This window comes from Strongylocentrotus purpuratus, unplaced genomic scaffold, assembly GCF_000002235.5.
Source record: "Strongylocentrotus purpuratus isolate Spur 01 unplaced genomic scaffold, Spur_5.0 spur5_scaffold_18, whole genome shotgun sequence".
Lineage (NCBI taxonomy): Eukaryota > Metazoa > Echinodermata > Echinoidea > Camarodonta > Strongylocentrotidae > Strongylocentrotus > Strongylocentrotus purpuratus.
This window is the reverse complement of record NW_022145603.1, coordinates 4,997,296-5,012,088: the sequence shown is the minus strand read 5'-3', so window position 1 is coordinate 5,012,088 and position 14,793 is coordinate 4,997,296. Positions and strand designations below refer to the sequence as shown.

Sequence of the window (14,793 nt, the reverse complement as noted above, 5' to 3'; positions counted from 1 at the left end):
TATACACATGTATGTACTGTACATGTGCAGGTCAACTCACTTTTCATTGTTTGTTTTCATTGCACTGTTCCAACAATGGATGACAACATAACAGATTAACAAAAGAAAACTCCGGCTGTGGTACAGGTGACAGCATGTATTGTTTTATTTGTGTCTATACAGGCCTATTAATTAATGTATTACACATGTACAGTACTATTTTGTATTTGTAGACTACACTATACATTTTTGTCCATGTACCTGAAGCCAGGCCTGGATTGTTTGCCAAAAATGTCCTGTACTGTACTGTACAGTTTTCTGCAATGTATGTCAACAAACGGAATTCACAGAAACTTCCCACTTCCGGCTTTCTGTTCGCTATTTTTTTCCTTCTTCCCCTTCCTATTTGCACATGACAAAACAAATTTCCTCCTCAGTTGGATAATATGTGAAAAACTAATCCCTACATGTATGTACAATGTACAGTTGTAGTTTGTACAAGTATGACTTTAATAGATAATGGGTTTATAATAGCTGTTTGGTCTGCAACCAGTTTGTCTCAGTATTATCCACATGATCTAATAATTTGGTCTAATGACCATTTAGACTAGTACAATCATCATTTGGTTTATATTTCAATTGGTCTAATGTCCATGGTCTAATCTCCAATACATGAACAAGTCTACCACCCATGATTTGATGATTTGATCGATTGCTCATAAATGTAGTGTAATTTCCAGCTACAGTTGTAATTTAATTCCCAGCTGGTCCAGTGCCCATTTTGTCTACTAATCATATGGTTTATTAATATTCATTTAATCATACTGGTAAATAATAATAATAATCATCAAGTCCAAGTGTGACTTGGATGTACCCATACCCATATTACTCCTGTCACTAGCTTGCATTGGAACTGAACACAAATCATAATCAAACATGGTATATATTTATATAAAAAGAAACTTGCTTTGAAGAGGTCTTACTTTTAAGGAGAACTGGACCTTTAATATTTAATTTAATTTTCATTTGAAAAGATGCGTAATCGTGTTGCTCTAATTTTTGTACAACATAAACATGTTGTTGTATTTGTAAGTCAGCTTGCCAGCTATCAGTGTTCATGATATGAAGTACATGTACAGTGCACTCTTCTGTAACAACACCAAGAAAAGAAACGGATCCTGATTCTCCATCAATTTTTTGTTTTATTGGAACCAAGTGTTGCTTAAACATACAAGAATGTTGCTCAAATTATCTTCCATGTTACATGTACGATGTAGCTCTACACATTCATCATGTTCATGAACTTCATATGCAGTCTCTTGTACAGTCATACATAAACAATGAATTTGCATTTTTTTTTTTGTTAAATCTTGTCTGAATAGGAGCGGCCTGTCTGCATTCCACATAGCCACAGGTTCAGATACTAGTACAGTATGAACTAAGTGTTGATTTGTGGTGTAATGCATGACCACTCAAGCAAACTGAGCTAAAATTTGTATTAATTTTTCCCACCAATTTATCTCACTGCACAATGTTGTGCCCTGTTGAGCATGAATTACACTATGAAAGGGTAGAAAATAAGATACTGGATTGCCCTTAAAAAATGCTACATGTACATGTACCGGTAGTTACAATGTAGTACAAACTACAAACATTGTTTTTTGTTGCAGAGAAATCCATCTGCTTGGGAGTTTTTTAAACATATTTTTTTCTCCAAGAAGAGGGATTCCATGAAGCCAAACGTATTCCCAGAGGTTGTGTGTCCGGAGAGGTTGTGTATCCAGACAGTTGATTTTTTTTTTAATGTAATCAAAGGCTATTGTTTAACAATAATTGCAATTTTTATAATATAAAGGACAATTTTTCACCATGGTTAGTGCTTTTTGATGTATTAAACCTGAAGGCAAAAGAGAAGGCTTTAATCTTTGTCAATTGTCCGGACACCCAAACCCCCATCACACATGTTGTTTCAGCAAAACATATCTCAGAACGAAACGGACCAATTTGTTGGTCTAACCTGAACCTAATCTTGTATGAACAAGGCTACCACATAGTCCATGTCATAACACTTCCTTCCCGCTGGCCAGAGGTAGATACAGGCCTGGCCTGGTTTAGTGATGCCCTTTACAATGATAGCGTGACGAGCTTGTCAAGTAAGGTAGCAACGCCTGACATTTCAACTCAACCAGTTGGTTAGTGATCTCATTACAAGATACTCATATAGAGCTCAGCTTGATGTCTGCATTCGCAGCTGTTCTTTGCCCACGTCATTTCAAGCATGTGGGACTGCATGTGGCATGAACTTGGTATGCCCTTCAAACCAGTTAGAAAGACAACATTAACATCCATTTACAGATGTACATGTACAAGTATACAATGTACAGTATTGAAACCTGTATATAAAGGCTGCTCAAGGTAGACAATAAAACTGCTCCTATAAGGCAGGTGGTATTTACATAAAGTATGTAAAGGTCCCTTTTAGTACAGGTTTTCAATGAAAACTAATTTTCAAGAGAAATGAAAAATGTGGTCTTTATGGACAGGTGATCTTTTTATAGAGGTGGTCGCTACAGCAGGTTTGACTGTACATGTACGAGGAATTTAGATAACGTTGTACCCCTGAATAGCTCTCTCATGTATCCAGCAATAGACCCAAATTAAATTTTTTCAGGGACAGAATTCATATTCTTACGTAAAAAGAGTTGCTTTGATCAATCGCAAGATTGCAGTCCCTATCTCTACATGAACATACCTGTAGTTGCGATTAATATCAACTCTTTTAAAGAGGGGCCCAGATGAATTAAATTCTTACTCAACATCCACAAAGCTAGGGATCTGGAGGGGGGAGCAGAAAATCATCTGCCAGGGGGGCATTTCACAAAACTTATCATCAGTGACAAATGACAGTTTTTGTTATAAGCTACTGAAATCCTTGCTTCTGATTGGTTATAAGCAGATTTGTCACTGATTTTTGTCATTTGTCATTGAAAAAAGGCCTGTGAAACGGGCCCGAGGATTCATCAAGTCCCTCTCCTCCAAGATTGAAGATAGATTTTCTGTCTAAACGGTACATAAATGCCAGTGGATGGGGAACTTTTAGACTTAAATGCCCAAATTCACAAAGGTGGTTTAGATTTAACCCAAGGTTTAAACCCTCATTTACATAACCCATTGTTTAAAAATTAGCGCAAAATAAGCGTACCTTGCCTTGCGCGCATCTTATATTGGACCTCTGACTTGTGACGCGCTTATTAGTGACGCGCTTATTAATGACGCGCCATGTAATGAGGTGAATACTTGAATATTCGGACGCCATGTGTTTTTTGGGCCGCCATTTTTTGGGGGGCCGCCTTCTTTCTTTTTTTCTTTTTTTTGAATGAAAACATACCCTTTCAATCACTCAAACAACACAAACCAAGCAACATACCATATCTTGGGGGGTTGGGGACGCAAAATTTTAAAAAGAAAATAGATTAAAATATATTGATCCAATCTCATCCCTCCCATCATAGTATTGGTAATTTGGTAGTAGACTCTATGGTAGATTTGACGATGATCAGGGAGAGATGGGAGGATGCTGCACTGCCAGCCTGGTCCGCGTCTGTCGGGCTTCCTGAGCCGCGTCCCCTCCGCTAGCCTAAGAAAGACCCACGAGTAGAAAAGTGTTCTTGATGCGACAGGCAGAAATAGAATCAATTAAGCAAGCTTAAGCTAACACAATTGAAGCTTTACTAGTATAAGTAGGGGTGTATTAAAGCGCGAATGAGAAGGAAAAGAGAACAAAACGATGATGGATATGGATAAGGTGGAGAATAAGTTTAGAGAAGCCAAACAATATTAAATAGGTCTAGACTCTATGCCCATTTCTTTGATGAACTTGCTGAAATATTATCTTTCAAATGTCGTTGGAATTTAACCTTTTCATTTCGGGGCCTGCAAATGGGACATAGTACCTTTAAGTCATGTATGGGCGGGTGAAATATGTAAAGTTGGTACCTCTACACGTCAAGCGTCGCGCGTCTAGCGGCAGACAGGATACGATTCGCCCGACTGCACCCGCAGCCCAGTCGGCTACGGCGACACCACTGTCGGCCACACTTTGGCCAAAGAACGAAGGAAGAAAAAAGACTCACCTCAAATTCAAAGCGGCCGAAATGACACCTTTTCCACGTCCTCCAGACAATAATTTTCCAATCGTGACAACGTTACCAGTTCTTGCAGCTTCCAACAAGTCGTTCTCCTTGCCCATTGCGACTGAATATCCTTCTAAAATCCCAGAGAAAACAGAAAATATGAAAGATTTTCTGAAAATAATCCCGGAAGTCTTGCCTCAGTAGCTAAGCTGCATGTTTGTAACTTTGCTTCGCGATCGCGTGTATACTCTATATGCGCTGCAGAAACCCACCGGCCGTGTACTCTCTCGATCTCTTGTTGACAGCTGGAAAGTGAATGCTAGTTTTATAACCCAGCGGTTTTTAAAGAAAACTATAATGTGATCATCCCAATGTTTGCACAGAAATACGCTAGTATATAAACAATGGTCTGGTAAAAAGACAAACCAATACCTGTTGTAAACATGACACGAGACCAAAAGGAAGTTCTGAGACAAGAAAGAAGAAGAGAAAGAAGAAGGAAGGAATGAAGGAAGAAGAAAAAGAAATATTCCTAACCTAGTTTTCTTAAAGGGTTGGCCTCTTACAAGGTTTGTTTCCTTTTTGGCCACTGCCTGGCCTTCCTCACTTATATAATTCATCTTATGTAGACTATATTGGCATACAATAATCTGTTTATATATGTATTTTTATCTGTTGATCTCTTGAGGAGAAATAAATGAAACTGAAACCTGTTTCATTGTTGTAATTTAGGTCGATATAATGAATTGGGAGAAAGCGAGTTTGTGTTTGTACATACACCTCTAGTTGGTCTAGTTGTAAGGCCAATCCAAAAAAAAGAATCTCCATGCACTCCACTTCACTTACAAGGCTGTCATATAGGTAGGGGTTCACCCTTGCCAATTTTCTGTGTCAACTAGGCAAATTGGACTACATATAGGTAAGGTACAGTCCTCTATTTCCGAACAAAATGTCGCCATTTATTTATTCATCATTATATGGGCATATTGTTTTCTTGGTAGTCGTTGTTTTGATAATATCAACATGAATCAAACCTATGCTGAACATTGTATTTTGATAAATCTGCCGAAGATTGTTAGGCCTTATTCAAAGAAATCCCGTTTTTCTGAAAAAAGAACCCAGCAAAGTGAAAGGAAAAAGACAATGGAGGGGGAAACGGAGGTAAGAAAGAAGGAAGGACGAAATAGACCAACTGAAAAAGTTGTTCTCAAATATCCTAACTTGATAACTTCGATACCGGGAGAGGGCGTCCTTACACTAGCGATGGTTAGGAGCCTTTGATCTTCAATATCAATCAAATGTGGATTTATTCTCTGTTAGCAGTATAACTCACAGAGAGAGAGAGAGAGAGAGAATGTGAGAGATAAAGAGAGAAAGTGTGTGTGTGTGTGTGTGTGTGTGTGTGTGTGCGTGCGTGCGTTTGTGTGTGTGTGTGTGTGTGTGTGTGAGAGAGAGAGAACGAGAGAGAGTGTTAGAGATCAAGAGAGAGAGTGTAGACAGAAAGAAAGAGAGAGAAAAGAGAGAGGGGGGGGGGGGGGGGGGTATCCCGGAGTAGTAGCAAGGTTTGGAAGTCATGGGGATAGTGCTAGATAGGCCGATTACAACCACTATTAAAAATAAAATATGGGCAATAACGTATCTTCATCCGGCGGGACTGTAACATTTCACACGAGGGATTCAGCCCCTTGTTTAATGATTTATGTGATGATCATCTTTGAGGATTGCTTTACCTGTCTGCTAAGCAAGCATTGTTCGTAATTAAGCAGCCAGGGGACTTACGGCTTTAAGTCTTCTGTGAAGATCAGTTAAATCAAGCAATATAGAATATTTTGTCTTATTCTCAAACTTAATTGTACTCTGTAATTTTATTATATTACGTACATACTTATCAGTATTTCGTTACTTGTATGATTCATTTTTCTATTATATATTGTAATACTGTATGGTTTATATATGTCATTTTAATATGTTAATATTTAGTGGAAAATTAAATCAAATCAAATCAATAACAAAAAAAGGGAGGACTTGGTAATGAGGATTAAAGCTTCGCCAAATGGCACAAGCAAACTGATTAGGTTTCGAACCCTGGACCTAACGGTTACTTGACCACTTCTCTACCACTGAGCCATCGCGCCTCTTCTAAATATACGTCAATATCAATAGGCCATTTGCGTAATGGAATAAGTATCCATACGTCTTCAATGTTAAAGGGACATCGAACCTTAGTAGTAGTGGTGCTCCGGTTGTCTCATTTTCGCCAGCACAAACGTAGCTAGTTCGCCGTCTACTAGAACGTATATAGCAGACGGCAATCGGCGGATCAGACGACACTTGATAGTGATTTTGTATGTGAGATTGCTTTGCTAAATATAAAATACAAGAACCTTTTCCATATCTTTAAACTATCATTGATATCTGATAATTAAACAGTTAGTAAAATAAACCTACCAAACTACATAATACAATGAAATACTTGACTGAAAGTAGGGTAATTTGATGTGGTGCACAATTGCACCCCTCTGTTAATAATCTAATAGTCAATGGTTTGTCATGAATATTCATGTTTTTGCTTACCTCGGCAAAATGTTTGCCTATACTAAATGGAAAAATTAAGGTGGGGGGTTGGCTGAAGTGGACATAATAAACCAAGCAGAACTGCTATAGTCTTACAATCGCGTGGTAAATTGCGTCCAAATTAAGTTCGACTTGTTACACATGCGTTATATATGCAATGGCAATCTTGCGACCTATTTTGATCAAATTACGGTGGGTGAACTTTCAAAAGTCAATGGGACACAGGCACGTACGCAGGGGGGGGGGGGGGGGGGTAGGGGTTGAACCCCCTCCCTTGGAATTTGTTATGTGTGTATTTTGAACGAAACCCCCCCCCCCCCCCTTTGAAATTTAAAAAAAATATATTATAATGGGTGACCCGAAAAAGGTGACCTCACCCCCCCCCCCCCCCCACCCACCCCAACGGACCGAAAGGTCGATCCGGTAAATTTTCAAATTGTTGAAGAAAAAAAAACAACGGGAGAGTTGTCCGTAATATATCAGTCGCACCGCCAAACCGATAACACACCGACAACAAACCGACCTAAATTTAGTCTCAAATTACTTGATTCCAGAATATTATTGTAAGATTATGATTGTTTCATGTTACTTTTGTAAGAGCTTTTTTGTGTGTGTGCCTTATTCGTGATTTAAACAAAAAAAGTTATTCTTATTTTTAACCCCCCCCCCCCCCCCCCCCCCCCCCCCCCCCCGTGGATCCCCGCCTGAAAAAGCTAACCTTAATTATACAAAAATGACGCACAACCACCATACAGTCACTGAACAAAGATATCTCAGTCTATATGTCACATTCATTACAAAACAACAACAACAACAACAACAACAGATAGAAAGACCAAAGTCGTTTTGGCATTACAAACCAAAAGAAGAAAAAATTGTTCAAGCGTAGCTAGAATGATCAAAACCATTTCAGTGCAATGGGAAATGTCAAAATCACTTGTCTAAATCGAGGCAAACAAACAAATAAACAAACAATCAAGAATCCCATTATAATTCATTCAAAGATAGACATAACCGTAACAAACCAAAATCATTCCGGCATGGCTAACAAACTAAGCATCATACAGTCATTAAACGAAGATATCTTATAGTCTATGTCACATTCATTACAAAACAAAGACCAAAGTCGTTCTGGCATTACAAAACAAAAGGGAAACAATTTGTTCAGGCGTGGCTAGAATAATCAAAACCATATCAGTGTAATGGGAAATGCCACAATCTCTCGTCTCAATCGAGGCAAACAAACAAACAAACAAAGAAACAAGAAACCAAAACAGATTCATTCAAACATCACAGAATTTTAGATAATATGTTAAATTCTAAGGAATATAGGCTACAATGAGCAAAATCGACACACCTCATTCAAATAGACATAACACAAATAATCAAAACCATTCCGGCATGACTAACAATCAAATAAACTAAGGCCAAAAAAAATATATATGTTTAGCGTCCTGTTTTTTCGAAAAATAGGAAAGAGGAGGCCATTTCTTTTTTTCTTTTTTTCTTTCAAAATGGCCGCTCGATTTATTTTCCCTGACAGTCGGGCTATTTTTCAAGATGGCCGCCGACTTTTTTTTTTTTTTTTTTTTAAATCAGAAATAGATTGATTTTAGCAGTGTTTTTCATGTTTTTTTCTTTAAAAAAAAAATATATATATAAAAAATTTCAAAAAAAAAAAAAAAAAAAAAAAAAGAATTAGGAGGCCGCCCCCGAAAAGGAAGCGGGCGGGGATGCTAAACATGTATATTTGTTTAAGTGGCCTAACAAAATCAAGTGACTATTAAAAAAGGATCACTATAATAAATCAAAGTATTTCTTGAATAAATGGCTCTAGTCGGGTATATAGGGAGAGTGTTTATTGTGTCATCTTTACATCAAACAAGACTAAGGTCTCATCACAACAATATGATACCAACAATTTACAAGACAAGCAACGCAACATGAAGTCTCAATCAGATAATTCATGAAGTGGTGAACCGCGAAATTGTTTAAAATAAAATTTATGTTGACGTTACGTGTATCACGCTTCACATTTCTGTATCTTTTATAACTCGGAGCTTCGAGAAAAAGCGTATAACATTTATTGCACGTAGTTGTCATTTATTAGCACGTTGAAAGGAAACCGCGGCGGGCTTTTTATTTTACCGCGTATTATCTCAACGAGCCTTTAAATTATAAAAAATAAAAAATAAAAAAAAATAACTATACAAGTCAATGCTACACGGTAGGCGCGTACACAGGGGTGTGGGGGTATTTTTTATGTGTGTATTTTTGAGGGAAAAAAAAGGTGTCCTCTTAGCACGCTGGAGAGAAACCCTTTCAAGTGCAAATATTGTGAGAAGATATTCAACTCATCTGGTAACTTAACCAAACACATGATAACTCTGGATATGACTGTGTATTAAACTGTTACTTGATTTTAAAAGACGTTATCATGCACTGCTTTTTATGGTCTCCATTGTGTTAATAGATGCCAGGAAAACATCACTTACGGGGTTCCAATAAACACCCCAAAAAAAATCGGCTCGCCGCTTCGCGGCTCGAGGACGATGCTCCGCATCGTCATTATTTTGGTCAAACCCCCCCCCTTAGCAAAAAGCTAGATCCGCCCCTGCATTACGCTCTTTCGGTGCCCATAGGCTTTCTTCCTACCATATGCCCACGTACTTCACTTTAGTGGAGACTGCCATATTATGTAGATCAATGTGTTTCCAAAGGAAATAATGATGAAGAAAAATAGGTAAATCAGATAGTTAACTAACTAAACAAATTATCTGGCTGCAAAGGTAAGAAAATGAAATTAGTGGTATTTGACGTTTTAGTTGATTTAAACAATGTATAAAACTGCTTGTAAGTATTGGCTTGCATGGTGATGTAGATATGCAGTAGGCCTGTGGGTGCGACGGGTAGTCAACCTATTCGATACGTCGAGCCACTCCCACCACTCATCCTCTCCAAGCGCTATATAACTATAAGCTAAAAAGATAACCAATAGTCCTTTTCAAGACTACACCAACAGTCCTTTTCAGGACTACACACCCTCAAGAAAGATTACCGAGATTCCTTTTCAGGACTCCTCAATCCTCCCTTTCTCTCACATGGTGCACCCGCAAGCCTACTGTAAATGTATAAAACGTGTGATAGAAAATAACAACTACAATCACACTAGGCCTACTTATAGTTTACAAAATTTGATACACAATTTAGAGCAATGCTTTCCTTTTTGATACGATATTACCACAAACATTAAAATTATACATGTGCTGAGTTTTATGAGCATAAGTTTTGTTTTATATGCAAAAAGTAAAGTTAGATTAGAACAACGTATTATTTCTCTAGAGATTAGTTTTACAATAGCATTAATACGATAGGGTAATTTTTATTAAGTAATTTAGTGCTGCCCGTAAAGTAAATATTGAGCTACCGATACATGTACACATTCAGCTTATATAATACGAAGAATACAACATAGGGATACCAGTGGTGAGTTGTATGTCACCGAGTTATGCAATAAGTAAGAACGGAGTAAAGCAGCTATTACAAATCACAAAGTTTGTGGTGACATTTCATCGGCCTACGACTTCACAATGGTATGACGGGTCAGTCAAAAATAGCTTTAGTCTGGTCTAATATTGACTATATATCTATATGAATTTTTAAAACAGTGCTTGAGGAATTGGAGATTGAGCAAAAGTTTTTTTTAGAGTCGGTGGGAAAAAGGATTTTGGACACGTCATCAGAGGCCAGAGTCAACGTACTCACATCCTTGAGGGTGGAATCTAGAGGATAAGGTCAAGAGGAAGGAGAAGAAAGAGATGAACAGATGAAATCGAACAACGGACAGGGAGATCCCGTACAGAATGCACAGAAACAGTGAGAGTGAGAGAGAAAAAAAAGAGAGAGAGAGAGAGAGAGAGAGAGAGTGTGTGTGACAGTGGAGACAGTGGAGACAGTGGAGAGGATGAACCCCGACCCTCAGTCGTACGGATGGGAGAAGAACGAACGACGATCATCTACTTCTTGAAGATGGCCCGCTTGACTTGTCTGAACATCTCTTTACAATCTTGACGAAAGCCTCTGTTCAATTGCCAGTAGACGAATACGTTGATGATTGAGTTGATTTCATAGAGGCGAAATACGATGGCATAAATGGTATGATGCACATCGGACCGGTTCATGAAGGCTCGTCGGGTCTCGATGGGTATATATCGACCGATTAGCAGCGGAATCATGCTGATAAGGTAAATACCAGTGATGGTGCCGAGCATTAAAGTCAGTTTCTTTTCTGACAGTCGAATGTTGGCATTCTGATCATATTTTGTTTCCGTTTGTGATGAGGCTACAACGATGACCGGTGCTGCATCTGTCGCGTCGGGAAGAGCGGTCGTCTTACGATGTTTGCCAGAGACGACCTCAACATTTCCAGTTTGCGGGGATCCATGATTTGTGAGAACTGGTAAACCGTTTGCCTGAGATTCATCGAGGCTTTCCGAGTGCATGCTGCCTAAAGCGGTGTGAACAACAGATTGATCTGTTTGGTTTTTTGTCTGTCCAACTCCATCCTCGTTCAGTGTCTTTGGACCAGCTGTCTGTCCACCTTCGTTGCAAATGCTAGATGATGTCGCCGTTTTCGGTCCTTTGATATACTCAATTTGACTTACAGCCATGCTGGTACTTGGAGGTGCTATTCTGCTAGTTATATTGGTGACAAGCCTTGCGTGAACCTTCGACAGGCGACGAAGGACGAAGATGACCCGACAATATAACAAGAACGAAGTAAAGACACAAGTCATGACATACCCCTGTCCGAAGTACTTGTCCCACTGAGTGAACCAATTGATATCCGACCTATACATGCAGTCTTTGATGAAGTCGTCGTAGTGTACCACGACAATAGTAGGTGTTATTATTATAAACACCAGCAGATAGGTGAACATGACAATGATGACGGCTCGACGCACTGTTGGTCGGCGGTGGACGGGGAAACACACCGCTAAGTACCGGTCGAAGCTAATAACCATCGTCATCAGCATTTGAGAACATACGAAACATAAGTCCAAGTACCATTTGAATTTGCAATACAAGTCACTTGCTACCCATACCTTAACTTTAAGGAGGCATAGTACAGATGACAGCAAATCGGCGATTGCTAGCCCCATAATGAAGATATCTGTACCAATTTTTCTTTTCTTTTTCGAGTAGCCGGCCAAAATAACAATATTGCTCGGCAATCCGATAGTGAACACGATTGCGTAGAAAGCAATGAAGACGCTGCGAATGATAGCCATACTTTGACAAATGGATCCGTTGGTCGGTGATCGGTTCCAATTGCAATGTGTTGCAAAGTAGAAGTCCGAGAATACTTTAAGAGCATCCGTCTGTGTCTTATTTATAGGCTAAAAACCAACATTAATTATAAAGTCACTTTTTAATAGCGCACAATAATAAATTCTCTTTGCGCTTTAATTATGTTACACGATTAATCTAAAGAAATAAATATAATAGCATGTGGTTACAGAAGTGCAGAAACCTATGACGTAGATGTTTTCGATAAAGAGGGAGGTTGTCTCCCGTTCGCAACGATATTTGTTCCTCCTTAGAGGATTATTTTACGTTCAAATCTTACAAATCAATAATAAGTTAAGCTTGCACGAATAACACAAAAAGGTAACTAAAACATCAAATTTAACTTACACATTTCAGTCAAATTTTCTAATACGCTTTTTTTTTTTTTATAAAAGAATCCTTTTTAAGTCTTTACTCGTTTTGTTTGTATGTGTCCCTTTCTGCTTCTAATCATTTGTGTTTCTATTTGATTTTGATTCATTTCATCAAGCATGTGTTTCCATGCGGAATCTCTTTTTTTAAAATAAACATACTTGTCCACTTTTGTTGAGTTTCAAAATAAAGTTATATTCACTCCGGAATAATATGATCAGGGGAGTGTTTGACAATAAGATCAACTTTAAGTTGGACTTAAATATGGCAGGCTGTTCAATTGCTCTCACCATTTACAGGCATTTGTCTCTCAAGGGACGTACACATCATGGTCACAAATCTACAGAGTTAAATTTTTTTTATAATTCGTTATTGAAGGAAAACATATTATCTAAAGATCATAATGGTGAGAGCAAACAGTGGCATGAGCGGCCTACCATTTTTAAGTCCAACTCTAAGTCATTGTGAAACAGTCCCTAAATGGTTTGCAACGACATTCTGGAGCACCTCAAGCCCGGACCCCAAGCATCCTGAGTCATGAATGCGAACACTATTTATTTACGCTTATCTAATTTAGTATTAATGTTCAGCTGAGAATGAGAAGAGAAACAGAGTGTTAAAGATGCAATAACGTTATCATTTTCCTTTTTTTTCCCTGAAGTTTTTCAAGTTTATTTATCTATTTCCACACATCTCAAACAATTTTAACACAATAAGTGCAAAACATGGGCCTTATACAATTGGAGACACAAGTATAAATGTCAGAGATTATAACATGTTAATAACTATTACACATATAGCCTGTATCATCAAATGATGAAAGAGAAATAAATATTCTCGTTTGTATCAAGCTGAAGAGAGAGTGTGGGGGACCCATACGAAAGGCGAAGCTTGTAATATATACTATAGGTCCCCATAAATAAATAACTTACAAATATACAAGAAATAGTGACGAAAGAAAGAGAGAGAGAGAAGGAGAGAATGAGGGAGGAAGGGAGATGAGGATGATGTTCAGCTCGAGAAAAAAGGAGTCCAACTCAGATTATAGTCGTAAAAATAGATAGGGAGAAACAAATAGGAGAGGATACGCAGAGAGAAAGATATAGTAAAAAAGGGATATAGATAGATTATCTCAAACTATTACATCAATGAAATCCATTTCGGGTTATACAAGCTACATCATATTATCACAAAGAATGCTCAAAGCAAACTACAAATACCATTTCCAATATCAACTCACTTGATATTGTTTGAAAAGAAATTTTAGAAGCAAATAAAATTACAAAGTTAACGACCATTTTAGAAGTAAACATTCTAGTCTTATAGATCATGTGATGTTACATTAGGCTCAAACAAAGCCAAATTAATACCTCCCCATATCTTTTCTATGTTTATCAGAAGTACCTGAACAAAAGAAAAAAGTTACTATATCCTTCTTAAAGATAAAGTTACATAAAACAATGAAACTATTACTGTACTTTTCCATTTCTTCGTATTCTCAAAATATTAAAGTTCGATGATAACTTTTTTGTTTATTGTTGGTCATATATGTACTTTCTCAATAAGTGCAGCAGCCGTTCCAAGTACTTCTACCGTATCACCATTTTATTGACAAAATTAATTTCAGCGAAAAAATGAATCACGCCATCATCATTATATATAGAGAAGAACAATGTCCATTCAAAAATAGATTTTAAAAGAAAAGGATTAGTATACGTTATAGCCTGGCCTTTTGAAAGACTCCATAAAGAAAATGCATTAGTATCATTCTGTTCTGTTCATCACTATTATATTAAGCTTTGTCATGTGCATGATGCGATTTTACTGTAATCGTAGATTTAAACACTGCGACGTAGAGAATCTTTATTCGAAATGCACTTTAAAAGTTTTGACCATTAACTATGAAAGCCTGGATATATAAAAGAAGATTGTCGTTGTATATCGATAAACATGTTTGTCGTGTCGAAGTCACTTTAAATCTTAGTCAATGTTCATTTTATAACCTTATTTCATGTTCTCTTGTACTTTACTGTAAATATGACAATGTTTGTTCGCGTAGTATTGCCCACTTAGTGCCGTATCACAATCATGGAGTATCAGTATTCTTATGTTTTGTCCGTGCATAACAAAGCAGCATTCATTTTACTTTGCCCATCTCGAATCGAGTAGACCAAACTCTCCTAATAAACACCGCTTACACATCTGAAATTGAGGTGGCCTCATAGGCAGGTTCGTACGCAGGTGGGAGGGTGGGGGGGGGGGGGGGGGGGGGGGGGGGGTGGGGTTAGGTCACTTTTTTTTTTTTTTTTTTTTGGGGGGGGGGGGGGTCTCCAAAACACACACACACAAATTGAGCCCCCACACCTGCGTACGAACCTGCCTCATT

The 14,793-nt window shown here is 38.0% G+C and overlaps 2 protein-coding genes across 2 annotated transcripts in view; both read right to left on the bottom strand.

The window, feature by feature from the left end:
* Positions 1–4,382, bottom strand: part of LOC579663 (ankyrin repeat and sterile alpha motif domain-containing protein 1B) — a 133,264-nt gene extending 128,882 nt beyond the window's left edge. Inside the window, exon 1 of the mRNA XM_030989091.1 lies at positions 4,113–4,382. Within this exon, the coding sequence (XP_030844951.1) occupies positions 4,113–4,228 (116 nt within the window). The 5' untranslated portion in view covers positions 4,229–4,382. The remainder of the gene's footprint in view (positions 1–4,112) is intronic.
* A 6,320-nt stretch (positions 4,383–10,702) lies between these two features.
* On the bottom strand, positions 10,703–11,710 carry LOC105443544. Its single transcript, XM_011676824.1, has one exon. The coding sequence runs from the start codon at positions 11,708–11,710 to the stop codon at positions 10,703–10,705; it is 1,008 nt and encodes a 335-aa protein (XP_011675126.1).
* Between the last annotated feature and the right edge of the window lie 3,083 nt (positions 11,711–14,793).